The following is a 15,594-nucleotide window of genomic DNA, read 5'->3' as shown; positions in this document are numbered from 1 at the left end:
ACGTTGTAATTCTTTTAGTGGTTAGGTGACGCAACCTGAGAATTGTCTGCATAGAAAATAAAGACAAAAAAAAAAAGAAAGCAAACCGCTGACATTTCTGAAACGGAATAAAACCAACCCATATGAATATGCACATGCTAATAATGCTTAAATCACGGTATATTATAAACTACAACATTTGTTTGGTATCCTAATTTTACTTACATATGAATAAAATCAGCATACGCATATTCAACTGGATAAGTCTGATTGGTCTGTACAAATTCAGATCTGACGAATCGGAAGTCAGATCTGCTCACTTCTAGCAAAGAACTCCGCTCATATGTACGGACATTCAGCATTTATGTAGAGAGGGGCCACATCTCCCATACTGGTCACAATTTTGTGTATGACCCTCTGTAGGAAAGTTCTTTTATCTTTCTGACATTCTATACAATATCCACACAAACTTCCATAATATATATATATATATATATATATATATATATATATATATATATATATATATATATATATATAGTGTAGCACTTGACAGTTCATTTTGTTGTCACAACGGCTGCCATTTTCTGACTAATAAATTAACAATACCAAAGTATATTTAAAGAACAACAGATATGTGCTAAAAGTAAATGGTAAGAGATCTAAAAACAGAAAGACCTTCAGTTTTGCAGACTGCAACACTATCACTACTATATATTCATATATGTCTTCTGCCTTAACCTACCCACCATTGCAATCTGCAGTTTAATCATATTGTAAGCAGTTATAAACTATTTGGGAAGCGTGCACATGGAACTGATTTACATAGACAGGAACAGAGGAAGCTAGGCCAAAAAAGAAGCACTGTGATTGTTGTATATCATAAGATTGTTTGGGGGCGGGTGGTCACCTCTGTGGCCTAGCGTTTAGAAATAGTTTTACTTTAGTCAAAATGCTGCAGATGGATTTTCAAGCATACAGTGTGGAAAAATAATACAAATCCTTTACAATCTCCATCACAGACCCCTGGCTAACTCAGCACCAGTCTTTGTAAATGTTTCCCTACCTGTATTACATTTTTACATGAAATGGTTTATCTCCATACCTAACGGACTGAATGAGAGATTCCATACCTCATAATTCTGCCGCAAAAAGGGTGCAACTACTTAAACTTTTTGAAGAATATTCCACACTTAAGCTGCCATCTCCCCAAAATAACAGGGGGCATAACAAACTTCATGCATTGTTCCCGATCTGGTCTCTGCAAATTTAAGCTTCTTCAGGCATCCAATTGATTGAAAGCTTCAAAAACGTCTTCCTTTTCACTCCAAGAAAGGCAATTGCGGTTGCTGGGCGCAAATATATATATATATATTTTTTTTTTTTTAATTTAGTATTTTTACAGCGACTTCGTTTTTTTTTTCTCCAAATTTTCCTTTTTAGGTCTGCTTGGCTGTGTAGGGTGGTCAGTGTGAAAAGATAACAGAACATGCTTCTGTCCTTAAATCTGATGCGTTTCAGGAGCGGCTTTAATAGCTAGCTAAACAACAATTAGAATGATATTAGTTACCAAAAAACATGATCCACCAATAAGAATGATCCTTTCTGGTCATAGTTAGCTGTGGTAGCAGTAGTGATGGGACTTGAGCAATGTTGAGCATGATACCTGAGAGCAAATAAATCAATTTTCATGATATGAGTATCTCTCTGCTCGATCCGTGTTCTTTGCTTCGGCGTGTGCAAACTGCGCTAATGCCCCCCTGAGCTCTCGCATCTTTTTTTTTTTCTTTTTTACTTATTTATTTTTCACCCTCTCTGTAGTTTTTTTTTATATTTATATCTATATATATAAGTATATATATATCCATATATTTAAAGGTATATATAGACATATGTATCAGTGCTTTCTCCTTGCGCCAATTGTCCAGAGAAGAATTGAGGCAGAATGTATGACTTTGTGACAGTTCTCGCTCAGTCTCGAGACTGGTAGAAGAGAATATACCCAGATTCAGAGTTCTTTGAGATGTCTGATGTTAACCCGTAGAATTCTTCTATAGCTTGTGCATCAATTTTCTACAACAAAAAAAGAAATAACATACATAAAGTGTGGGTAAATATAGGCGTGATCCATTACTCCTACTAGTAGCCAGCACCATCCCACTACACCTCATACAAGTTAGCACTAATCCATCATAACTTGTAGCAGCCATGTCAACCTATCACACCCAGTACCATTCAGCACATGCATTAGCTATGCTTCAAACCAAAAGCCACAGACCCACTGTGTCCTATTTTAGCTGCCACAGACCTACAGCATCTTTTACAAACCACATATAGTAAGTAACCCACCTCTACAATGTCATCATCAAACAGCAGCCAAAAATCATGGCTCTTCACTATTGCAATATAATGTCCTCTGTTTGGACCACTGTATGAAAAGGAAAACAAACATGTTACTATTAAAAGCAATATTAAAATATATTTTTTACAGGAAAGTTACATGACAAAATCGATTGTGAATGTTCAGCTCTAAAAAATACTTTGTGATGACTTGGGTATCTATTGCTTCTGTAAAGTATTGCCACAAAAACTGGTGCATGTGTATGTGAGCATGCAGTAATAGCTAAACTTTTAAGTTTATGTAGCTTTTAAGCTAGATATGACTGTGCTAAACTTTTAAGTTTAGCACAGTCATATCTAGGTCCTATTTGCCACAAAACATCAAAAATATGCATTCTAAATAAAAAAACAAAAACAAAGCAGTATTGCTTCAATGGGATGACATGAAGTTTAAGTCACCAGGCATTATTTTACTAAAGGCCACAGCTTCTTGTGTTTGCATCTTAAAAGGAAGTAAACCCAAAAAGACCAAAAACCAAAAAAATACACTTACCTTTAATCCCGCCATCTTTTCTCCGGGTTCTTCTTCCTACGTCACCCGACACAGCACAAGATCAATTGATGTAGATGGGGGGGGGAAACTTGCCGATCTCACTGCGCATGTGGAGATGGCTCGGGCATGCGCAGAAGGAGCAGCCATTCATTCTCATTCATTTAAAAAAAAGGGTGTTGCACTTAAAAAAACACAAACCAACAGAGTTTTTACTTTACATGGGTTATCTACCCTTTAATGTAAAGTGAAAATTCTGAGTTTAGGAACACTTTAACTACAGCTTACAGAAAATGTCATCCATGGGGTTAGGGCAAAGCAAGGAAAAGTCTCAGATGTAATTCATGTTACTGCCCTTTAGTGCAGTTAATTTTAAAAAATCTTTTTACTTGATTTTTGAATAAGAGGTGTGAACATGCTTTCAACTAAAAATAAAAAAAATGTTGGCTAATGAAGTTCTTAGGTCACTTTCATGTACCTACCTTCCACAGTGGACCACCACAGCTACCAAATCATACATTCTGTCTGGGTTGGTGGCATCTCCTGATGTGTTAAATAGCCGAAGCTCTAAAGGAAAGACTACTCTGTATGAGAGCTTTGTATATCGATGCAGCTGATCCATGTATTTAAACCTCTTTAGGTGAAGCGCTAAAATCATAGGCAACTTTTTTACTTTCATCCTGGTATTTAAAAAAAGAAAAAAAGGAAAATATGTAAAAGTTTTGATTACTTGGCAGTATTTTTTACTGGATATAAACTATTAATCAGAAAGACAGAAAAGATCCCTTCCCAAGCAGATTGAAGATCCTTGCATAAACTTTTAATCTGGCTGGAGCAAACCTTTAATTAATTTTACATACTGTGTTATTACAGACACATCTGATAACCAAACATAATGTTACTTATAATGAATGTTTGTTTATGAAACATTTTATAAATTAAATCTGAACATATTCCAAGCTCAGCAAAACAAAATGTCTTTTCAAAGCAGGAGTAGAAAAGCTTTTTCCTGCAAATGACTACAAAGTGGGGTACTTACTCTGCGATAGTGGCCTCATTGCAGAGGATTAATGTACCCCAAATAAGTTTGGCCAATAGCTCATGTAACCTACTAATTGGAAAGCTTTGGCTCTGACAGACTTGCGCAATGAGACCACTGCTTCCTAACAAAAGCAACCGTCCAAATCTGCAGCACAGCAACAAGACAAAGGCTTCCTACTCTGAGTGTTCCAGTTGATTTTTAAAGAAAAGACAAATACTTTGCACACTTTTTGTTTTGATAAACATACTTCGCTAAGGTAAATCAAAAGTTTATTTAGAGTTTAAGGAATAACTGAACATAAATACACTTTAAACTTTAAATGCACATGTTAATACATTACCGTTTGTGTGCTTCCTGTTTACTGCGACATTCTTCACAGTAATATTTGTATTCACTACAAAGGGTTTCCGTGTTGCTAAATCCCCTAAAATGATCAAAATTAAAAGTATGATTTCGGATACATATGTTGATGACTTTATAACATAACACTATAAAAAAAGAATTTTGAACAGATTCTGTACAAAAAGAGTAAAAATGGTTTGTGAAAAGGCATGAAAGATAAGCTGCCCTAAAGCGGAACTAAACGCAAAAAAAACAAAAAAAACCCCACACTTACATTTATTCCCGCAGATCCATCAGGAGGTTTCTTCGTTTGGGTCCTGCGTCGTCCTGGCATCAGTCTTCGGCCCAGTGCAGAGGAAGTGCCGGGTGCAAGACATCATTTTCTCTTTGCTTCCGGGTTCTTCTTCCTGTCTCACCTGATCTCACACTGTGCAGGCGTGAGATCAGGTAATGTGGATGGGGTGAAAAGGATTGCGGATCTCACTGCACATGCGTGAGAATGGCAGTTTTTTCTTCAAATTCATAAATGGGTTCCTTCTGTGAATGCCCGAGATCAGCACATGTGCAGAAGGAGCAGCCAAGAGTAGGTATCCTAGAAGGCTTTGCACTCTGATTATGTCTTGATCAAAAGAGGAGGTGCTGCGCCTTAAATAAAAGGGTTGTCCACCCTTTCATGTAAAGTAAAAGTTTGGTCCACTTTAAACAAGAGTATTCAGTAAAATCACATGACTGTCTCCTTTTGTGTGAAATGTAACTCAACTGATAGGCCATGCAAAACTGGCATCAGAATCACACATAATGTAATAACTTTTTTTTTTTTTTTTTTCAGTTTTCCATTGATCTCTTCTAAAAGGAGGGCAGGGCATTATAAGATGTAATGTGGAGAGTATATACGCAAGTCAAGTGAAAGGGTTGACCATTTACCTTAAACAATGAGTGATCGATGTATTTTGTTCTACATCAACAGAAAGGTCTAGAAAATCTTCATCTTTACTGCTTATCTGTAGAAAAACAGAAATGAACCAGAAATGAAAAATGTGTTAAATTTGTTTTGATATTGCTGAAGCCATAATAGTACAGTGCATAGCTACAGATCCGAGAAAATATAATTAAGATAAACTTAGTAGTTGGGGCTGTCTCACATTTTTATTATTTTAATTTTATAAGTGACATTTTTTCCATACTTGTTCTTCTACAGTATTATTATAATAAATGTAAACTTATGGCACAGTAAACTTACAATGGGTAAGGTGGAACTAAATCCCCACTGAGAATCTACGATCAGGTAGGTATTGGAGAAAGGGATATGCAATGTCCCTTCTGCAAAAACTCTTCCTACCTGACTAATAGCCACCCAGCTGTCAAATTTTGTTTACCTGCACATGTGTGACTCACTGTTAGCAATCCTAGCTTTCTTTGTTCATGTCTAGAATGAATAAACCCCCAAATGCCTGTCTAGGAGTTTGGTGACCGCTGCATGGCCAATCAAGATGGCTGAAGATTGTGTCCAAGAAGAAATAAGAAGATGGTAGCACCCAGCGATGGAACTGATAGGTGAGTATCGTGGGTTCAGTTCCACTTTAAAGCAGTAACTCTTTCTTTTTCCTTATAAAACATGGCCCCCATCATTTCCCTAATATCTGAAAAATCTGCTTGTTTGCATGCCAAGAATTATACAGATTAAGTTTATAGTGCCCAAAGTTGGGTCACATATAGATAAACCAGTAGAGGCAGATTTGCATTTTACCATAGTCACACAGCCTTCCTACTTAACTGTGAAGGCAAGATATGAGTAATTCAGGAATGTACATTATGCGAGAGCAATAAAGCACAGGCTGCCTATAGCCCACCCTATTTATATGCACATGTTGCCACAAAGGACATACATTATACCTGCCATGGTCATTTGTTGGCTCCCAGCACCAGGGACTATCTCCATGTACCAGTGCTGAGTCCTCAAAATCAGCCATACACCTGAAATTAGGATGCCAACCCGCACTGGATATCAGACACTATGCTACAGGTCTAATATGTTTCAGGTACCAGGCAAAGGGAAGAACTCACCAATAGGATTGTGATCATTCAAAGTGAAATGAGCAGAATAAGGTAAAAGAAATACAAGTATTAAATGTAGATTTTGGATAATTTGATGTTACCCTATAGCTATAGAGCACAGCACAGAGAATCTTAATATGTAAAACCTTTGGTTCAGGTGGTTTCTACCTTAGGTAGAATTTCTAAAATAAATTCCACAAAACTTCTGCATGAAAATGGAACAGAAAATTCCACTAGGAGATGACAGTGGCTGATGTGAATAAAGAGGCTACACGCAAAACTGAACACACCAAACTAATCCAAAAAGCTTAATGAGAAGGAACGTACATTGAAGCCAGCAACCGCATGTCGAATTTAGTTGTGGCTGCTAATATCATTGTATGGGACTGTGCTGGGAGTACAGAGAAGTGCTGACGCACAAAGCTCACTAGCCCTCGATTTCAACTTTTTTCAAGTACAAATTTATAGAAATACGAGTTTACAAAAGTCACATACAGAATGTGTTCTTGTTTGTTTATATATATGTCTTCAGACTAGGTCACATTCATATACTGTATAAATGTGACAGGCTGGGACAAAATAATATTTTGTTATTTAAAATGTGTACAATAGCTAAAAAAGTCCTTTATTTCTGTTTGTGGATAATTCAAAGTGTCATATTATATGAGGTATTGTACAAAATTATTAAAGAACAGTTCTTAAAATGTGCTTCCATGTACCCGTATTATTATTATTTTTTTTTTGCCCCATTGCACATCAACTAAATACATTTCAGGAGCATCAAAGCAAATGCTTTCAACGTATTACTGCTTGTTTTATTTTAAAAGTAGCCTCAGTCCAATTAGAAATGCCAGATCCCTGCCAGCATATAACAGAGTGGGACCTTTACTCAGAGTGCAAGTAGCACGATCAGCAATGCTTATCCTTCCCCCTGATCTGGCTCAGCATGGAGAGACCACTGCTTCCTCACAAAGAGCAAAGGGTTCCACTTTGCAGAAAATTGTCAAGGAAACTTTTTTTGATGATTTTAAAGAAAACAGACTGTGAGACTATGCACACCTTTTATTATGGCACATTTGGAATGTATTTAGCCAATAAAAATTAAATTGTTATTGGGCATGAAGTTCCTTCAGTTGTAGAATCAAGCAAGTATATATGGTGAATTCAATGTGAAGAAAGAGTAACAGTAAAGTTTCCAGTGAATGGTGCTTAAAAGTGTGCATATAAGCAAATGGTGATTTCAAATATGTGTTATGGTAGATCTAAACCTAAAACATTTTTGCTAAATTTGGATGCAGTAGGAAAGGGTAAAATCTTTTTCAAGGAGACCCAGATCTACCCTGTGTGTACATCTGGGACAGGAAGTGAATTGACCTATTCTTGATGAGACATGGGGCCTGATTTACTAAAGCGCTCAGGTCCACTGATGAAAGTGTACCCCTCTCCTGCCTTTAATAAATAGGGTCCGTGGTGTGACAATAGGAGGGTAATTCCCTTTTTAAACAAGTGTCTTTGGGACAACTGTCCTCATGGGAAGATTTCCCCCTTCTGGTACACTGACAGCTGTAAACTGTTAGATTTCCTATTACTTTCTGTCCCTAATGTTCATCAGTATAGAGGTTGGCTTTGAAAGCACAATAAAAATTCCATCATCATAGAAACTTAACATAGGCTAGCTGGAATAATATACTAAAATCTTACCGTCTCACAAGTGAGACACCTTGTTTCGTTAGTTAACGTTCCCTGAAAGATCTCGTGAACCCAGGTGGGGTCTGGTGTGCTGTTATTGTTCTCATTGTCGATGTTACCGTTTGGAATTCGGCCATTTTGTTTCTCTTGCTTTCGTTCCTCCTGCAAAATGTCAGCTATTGTGTTGAGCAGGTAGTTTAGGAATTCATGGGCATCCTGCTGCATGTAGTTATCGAAGAGTTCTGAAAGAAAATGAAAAATGTATTAGGAATCCCATAAACATTCTTTACTACAAATCTGTAGGGACAGAGAGTATAATACAGATATATTAAACAGATATATATATTAAAAGATCTGAACTTCTAATTTTGATTCCAAAGAACAGGCTAGGTTCTCTTTAAAGATAACAGATCCAAGCTAAAAAAAGAGAAGTTTTAACACCCCATGCTGAAAACTTAAAATCCAAAATAAATGAAAGTGGCAGATGGATTTTTAGACTATTAGGATCCAGTCATAAATTACTTCCCGTAACATGTTCTTTTCATCTGTTCTGGAGGAAGCGCCATTCAGGGTCTCTTTAGATGTGAACAGATGTGTGTAGCACTGAGGCACAGCAAGCTTTGATTACTGCAGTAATCACCATCTAGTTGCAGCTTCAGCCAAACAATAATACAAATTCCATGTTCGCAGCTTAGGGGTTATAAATATGCATCAGGCTAAACCTTAGAGTTTATGATTCTACATGAAAGCCTTTCTACAAATGAGCAGTACACCAAATCACAGGGTGACAAATAATGACACATAGAAAGGCTAAAATCATTACCGATATACTAAGATACATACGCAAGTTTTCTTACGCAAGAAAATGTCAACTTAAATCATTTGTGTAATTTTTATTTTAAAAACTCAACCAGCCCTATTAGAAGATCTAACTTATCTGATTTCAATAAACAGGAACTGTTTATTATGCAACCTGCCTGAGACTGATACCGTCATTCCTTCATCAGAGCTACAATTTGTAGAAAGAGCCCGGTTTGCTGGATCACCAAGCTTCACTGGTGGAAGTGTATTTTCTCCAGCTTTGGAGATCTTTAATAAATCTGACATATTGCGTTCAATCAAATACTCATAGCGAAGTCTGCTGCAATCAACAAGGACGACCGTGGCCCAGAAGCCTGGTGGTTGGGGACCCCTGCCATAGATAAACGCATAATAATAATTGCTCCTCTGCAATACCAATAAATCTTTGTTTATAAGTTACATCTCAAATCATTGTAGTCAACAACTTTCAAACATTGGTAAAATGTGCTATACCATGCAGCATTTATTCTGGAAGACTGCGATATTCACTACCGCTGTGCAAAGTCACAGGCTGAACTGAACACAGCTCTATGACAGCAGCCAGACCTCCTTTACACATATAACATGGCAAAAGGCATTTAAATGAAAGGTGCAGAAATATGCAGGGCTCTAATTGTGCTATCTGCCTGGCTCAGAACAAGTATGCAGATTTCACATTTCAGGGGCTGCATATTTATTAGGATAGATAGAAGAATCTGTGAAATATTGTTCACAGGGAGAAGCCTTAAAAGCTGCTTCTGTCATTTTATACTTTTTATCGTAATAAAAATCTCATAAATCACAAATCCTGCAACAACCTTGATGCTGGAAAGGGTAAAGAATAATCATCAAGATAATCAACTGAAATGACCATAAAAGCCAGCATTTAGAAAGCTGCTTCCACTGTACATGAGATGTGATCACATCATAAACTTGCATCATCTAATGATATAGAGGAGACATTATATGCCTACACAGCCTTGTCACTGGAGTAATAAAATGTAGGAGGTATCATCACTGGTGTCTGACATAAAGGACAATATGCTGGGTGGGCGGAATGCAGCTGAAACATCCAACCTAAACAAACGTCCGCACCACTCTGATCTCACTAACGTCCATGAATAATTGCAGATCTGATAATCGTTACAGTTGAAAAAAATATTAGATCAATATTAGATTTATTAAGCAGTTTTTCTACCTTTAGTTTTCCTCTGCACATTTTTTTCTGTAGCTAGATGTCCTTAGACGATTGGTCAGCATTATTCAACCAACAGGCCATCCTGGACCAGCCTCAGTCTATTACTGGACAGGGAAGGGAGAAGCACCTCATCCCTCGGTTTCCTCCTATCACTATTCTCCTTGCCAGCTCAAGTTGATCAGGTTTTTGCACTGTTGCTTTTTCTCATTCTTCAGCCCTGCTGAAAAGGGACTGCAGGAGGTTGCTGGTTAAATTAAGGTACTTAAAATGCTTGCATTTGGCTACAAAAAGTCAAGTCCTCTCTGTGATTGGATAAGGAGTGGCATAAAAAGATTTCATTGAGCAAGAAAAAAAACAAAGAGCTGAACTGTGGGCTCATGGTAGAATCCTGCAATGTCAGACTCTGATGCATTAATGAGCTCCTTTATTCAATACTACTGAGGTTACACTGAATACAATATAATGGCAATAGTTACTACTGAATAGATGAGCCATGTAACTATGACAATGTGGGAAAAGGACTGTGAGAATTTTCCCCAAGCCCATAGTCCAATAACAGACTGATTCATTCTTAGAATCATTCTTAGAGTCATTGAGGAACTGAAAGTGAAAATCCAGGGGGAGTGAAGTCCTGGTAATTATTCACACAAGAGAAAACAAGCAAGGAATCACACAGAAATAGGACACTATGGATCTAATAATGAATGGGCAGCATGGTGGCTCAGTGGTTAGCACTCTGGCCTTTGCAGCATTAGGTCTCAGGTTTGAATCTCAGCCAGGACACTATCTGCAGTTAGTTTTCTTTTATTAGGTCAGGTTTTTTTATCTACCACTTATAATAATGCGAATACTGTAGCGTGGATTTGTATAGGCTCTTCATTTACACGCAAGACAGTGTGGTCAGAGGTTGTGCGCTGCTCTACGTATTGAATAAGCGAAATTTATTTTTCTACTTACACACATTTTTTTTCTTTCAGATCATGCCTGGCTCTGCTATTTCTTGTCGTAAGTACCTTAACAACCCTGATTCATTTTGGTATATCTGTGGCAGCTTCACCATTCCCAGTCAAAGGGCGAACATCAGCACATTTGTAGAGCAAGCCCATTTGGCATATTTCAAAGGTAAACTTGGTGACCAAGATAAGTCTTGGGCCCCTCATAAGGTGTACAGTGTGTCGAGGGTTTACGGATGTGGACAAAGGGAACACGTGATAAGATGCCATTTGGTATACCTATGGTTTGGCAAGAGCCAGGAGATCATTTCAGTGACTGTTCCTTTTGTATAGTGAAAACAGAGTATCCTAGTCTACCATCGGCTATACGCCCAGTGGCTCATTCAGATGAAATCCCAGTGCCGGTTTTCATTACACTATCCTGTCTTGAAAAACAGGGTTATGGTGATGAACTAGATGACAACAATGATGAAGAGTTTGAAATTGAAGAGGACTCTGTTCATAAGGGATTTGATCAGCATGAGTTGAGTGATTTGGCACGTGATTTGGGACTATCGAAGAAGGTCTCAGAACTCCTAGCATCAAGAGTGCATGAGAAAAACTTACTTGAAAAAGGAACAAAGATATCATTCTTTAGCACCAGAGAAATTGCATTTCTGCACTACTTTAAAACTGACAGTGGCTTGGTGTATTGCATAACATACCTACCTGGTTTAATGGAGGAATTGGGAATTCCAATCTATAACTCAACTGAATGGCGACTATTCATTGATAGCTCAAGGCGGAGCCTAAAGTGTGTCCTCCTTCACAATGGCAATATATTTGGGTCAGTCCCAATCAGCCATTCAGTTTCTCTTTGTGAAGAATATGCAGACATAAAGAGAGTCATTGAGTTGTGGCAATATCACCAACACAATTGGGTCATCTGTGTTGACTTTAAAATGGTATGCTTCCTTCTTGGTCAGTACCACAGATACACCAAGTATCCCTGTTATCTGTGCATGTGGGACAGCAGAGCTCGCGAGAGGCATTGGGTGGAAAGAAATTGTCCCCCAAGATCTGTTCTAAAACCATGTGATCCAAAGATTCTACATGAGCCACTTGTTGATAGAAAGAATATTATATTCCTGCCTCTGCACATGAAACTGGGTCTGATGAATCCGTTCGTTAAAGCTTTGCCAACTGAAGGAGACTGTTTCAAGTACCTCATTTTGGCATTTCCTAGCCTGGCATTTGAAAATTAATCATTTTACCACTAAGTTGTACTTTCCAATAACCTTGTATGGGAGATGTCTGTTTTTTTCCCAAAATAAAAGATTTTTTAAGCTTTATTTTTTTTTTTTTTAATTCCGTACACAACAATGCTAAATAAGGGGCTGAAAACACAACATTTACCATAAGAATAAAAAAACATATTTATATGCAACACTCCTAAGCTACACTTCTACACACCATGTATTACATATATAAATCTTACATGTGTACTATATACTGCAAGGATAAACCTTCTGTGACTTACATATTTTAAAGTCGTGCATATGCAAAGTCTTTTTGCATAATTCTTTATTACAAAGTGTGCTAGCTTTTGCCTGTCCAGATTTATGTTGCATACTGCTGTGTTACATAGCAAGCTGTGTTTGACCTTGTACATTGCAGAGTCCGCCGTCAAAGCTCAGGTGTGTGGGAACTCTTAACTTGCGTCATAAAAAGAATTAACAGGAGACTGGAAATACTAACGAACGCTGGACATTGTGCAGTTTCCATCGCTGCTGATCACTATGACAACACAGGTACTTAATGAATGGGAAGCTGGGGAATGTCACTCTTTTGTTTGTCTAAGTAGAGAATGCACAAGGGACAGATAAAGAGAGATAAAGGAAACACAGAGGAAGAAGTAGGTGGAATGATACAGAGGTTGGGAGGAGGAATTATGAATTTAATAAATAAACCCATATTTGGGGTTTCACAGAACCCAGACAAATTAGGAGAAAGGTTTATATAATCTAAATACCACACTTTTACCAAATGGATAGGTTGACATGAGTTTACAGTATGAGAAAAAATAAAAACACACAAGAGGTAATACTGTGACACTGCCATCCATTCAGGAGGTAAGCACTTGCTGTTAGAAATATAATATTGATAGGTCAGAACATTAAAACCAATTGCCTAAGATTGGGTAAACCCATGCCCGCCTGGTACCACCAAACCCCTCTGATTAACCCCCCTAGCAGTAATCCTGAGTGTGACTTGGGGTGGCCTTTACATGAAAAAAGTGGTAATCCCGCTTTCAGCCCCCCTGATCTGATGGTCCCGCTGTAATGCCGGGGCGCCAGGGAGGGGGGATGGCGGGAAATTTAAAAAGCAGATTACAGAGTAATCTTCTTTTAAATACCACCCAGGTCCCAGCCACGCCGCTGCTCGCATCAGCAGTGAGATGGGAAGCACAATGCAGGACTTCTACATCGTGCTTCACATCTCCCCGCAGATGCGAGCAGCAATAGTAAATTCTGGGGGTAGAATTTGCTATTGCTGCTCGCATCTTGTGGAAGATGCGATGCACAATGCAGAAGGTCTGCATTGTGCTTTGCATCTCCCTGGAGATGCAGAGCAGCAGCGTCGGGGTGAGGCGGGCGGGACATCCCCTCTCGCATCACCCAGGAGGATGAGTCATCTTTCGGTTGATGTGAGTGATGATGTATTCGGGGGTGTGGCCGAGCAGGAAATTTAAAAGTAGATTACAATGTAATCTGCTTTTAAATGTTTTTTACAGTATAAAAACACCTCACAACATGAAATAAAAATAAAAGTACATTTTTAATTTTATATTTTATTTTAAGATTACATTGTTGTCTATTATTTCTTTATTTTTTAAAAGTATTATTTATAATTATGTATTATATTATAATTTATGATTATATTACAATAAATAAATATAATTATCATACCCGGGAGTTAATCCTAAGAATTACAAGCCCACAATATAAACAAACATTTCTATGCAAAAAAATTAGGATCACTTTTTGCATCAAAAAACTAGGGGGGTTAATCAAAGAAGTTTTTCCAAAACAGCGTTCCCCCAAAGGTTGCAAAGGGTTCCTTGAGCAATAAGCAGTTTGTGACTCTCAGGTCATTAAAATTGACACCAATGATCTTTTTGGCTATCTATATTCTTCCCTCTGGCCAGCAATGTAAGAGGCATTCTTCCCACTGATCACACTAATGTGCTGTGAGCTGTAGATATAAAAATCATGACTGGGGTTCCCTGAGGATCTGAAAGTTATTTCAAGGGGTTCCCACACGTTAAAAAGTTTGACAAACGGAATCATGGTATGGTTTTCAGCCTGCTTTAATCTTAGTTAGACTTTGTTGCAAGCGTTTACTCAACCCTAGCTTTCACCAGAAAAAATAAACCTATTCATTCCGGGTGTAATTCATGAAAACATGGCGTCTATGTCTTTACCGATCTGAGCTGTTTTTTGGTAGCATATAGTGGACTTGCACAATATTAGTCTGATGGTTTCATATCTATGGAATATTGAACTATAAATTTTTTCCTTCAGGAAAAAAAAATATAAGCTGTTCCCCCCAGGCCCTTTTAGCTGGGTGCACCACCCAGCATTTTTCAGTAACCACTGGGCTGTTTCAGGGTGGGTATAGAAGAGTTGGATCACGATACAGGGGCTGCCACCCCTCTACATATGCTACCCCCCCCCCCCCACTATAAAAAAAATTCTGCGTTGAGCACTGTATACTCACCATTTTCTTTGCGTAAGCGAGTAATGAACTTCTTTGGAGGGATGACTCCAACTTTCTTTTTCTGAGTGGCTATGCTGTGGAAGAGGTCAGCTAAGCACGTGAGAAGATTTTCCTTCTTTCTTGGTTGGCTTTTGTAGGCAAGGACTTTTTCCCGGAATGGGCGACAGAAATAAAGTGCTTGAAGGACTGAGTTGCAGTAGCAGGTGTTCCCAAACTACATGGGGGGAAAACAATAAAAAACTGTCAATACTATATGGGAAGCCTAAACCAAAATGTACTAATCACTATAAAGTAATAAAAGGATTATTTTATTCCTTTTACTATTGAGTGGGTATTTTATATAATATATTGCTGGGAACATGACAGAATTTGTTGTTAGCTATCTACACAGTTAATGGTTAATCGAATACAAACTGATTATTTATTTATAAGTGAATGTTGGTAGATTTTATTACTTGATGTATTCCTATATTTCTGAAAGTATGACTAAAGCCACTTTCTACAAAGTCCACAGAAAGTAAGAGAACACATTTCCAATAAGAGGTACACCTTATCTTGGTTAACACAAAAATGCGTGTCCCCATTGCAAGACTTTCATATATTCCTGTACCCAGAGCAAACAGTTAGATCGGGGGTAGGCAAAGTCCAGCCTTTAGGCCAGATACGGCCTAATGCCCCCCTGGTGGATCGGCCTAATCTCAGCTGGCAGGGGTCGGTAGGGGACATTCCCTCTTCTCCGTATGCATTGAAGAGGAGAGTGATTTCCCTTCAGGGGCGTTCCTGATGGGGGGTGGAGCCATCAGCGCGGGACTCGAGAGAGTTTCCGGCCTAGTGTGCCTTCTTGACC

At 38.2% G+C, this 15,594-nt stretch overlaps 1 protein-coding gene across 1 annotated transcript in view; it reads right to left on the bottom strand.

Annotated features, from left to right (window-relative positions):
* Positions 1 to 1,055: 1,055 nt before the first annotated feature.
* Positions 1,056 to 15,594, bottom strand: part of USP12 (ubiquitin specific peptidase 12) — a 35,956-nt gene continuing 21,417 nt past the window's right edge. Inside the window, exons 3-9 of the mRNA XM_072404708.1 lie at positions 14,748 to 14,961; positions 8,010 to 8,239; positions 5,178 to 5,254; positions 4,252 to 4,335; positions 3,352 to 3,549; positions 2,329 to 2,407; positions 1,056 to 2,052 (exon numbers count right to left, since the gene is read on the bottom strand). Of these exons, the coding sequence (XP_072260809.1) occupies positions 1,951 to 2,052; positions 2,329 to 2,407; positions 3,352 to 3,549; positions 4,252 to 4,335; positions 5,178 to 5,254; positions 8,010 to 8,239; positions 14,748 to 14,961 (984 nt within the window). The 3' untranslated portion in view covers positions 1,056 to 1,950. The remainder of the gene's footprint in view (positions 2,053 to 2,328; positions 2,408 to 3,351; positions 3,550 to 4,251; positions 4,336 to 5,177; positions 5,255 to 8,009; positions 8,240 to 14,747; positions 14,962 to 15,594) is intronic.

This window comes from Pyxicephalus adspersus, chromosome 1, assembly GCF_032062135.1.
Source record: "Pyxicephalus adspersus chromosome 1, UCB_Pads_2.0, whole genome shotgun sequence".
Classification (NCBI taxonomy): Eukaryota; Metazoa; Chordata; class Amphibia; order Anura; family Pyxicephalidae; genus Pyxicephalus; species Pyxicephalus adspersus.
The sequence above is the reverse complement of the archived record's forward strand: the minus strand, read 5'-3'. Positions and strand labels throughout refer to the sequence as shown.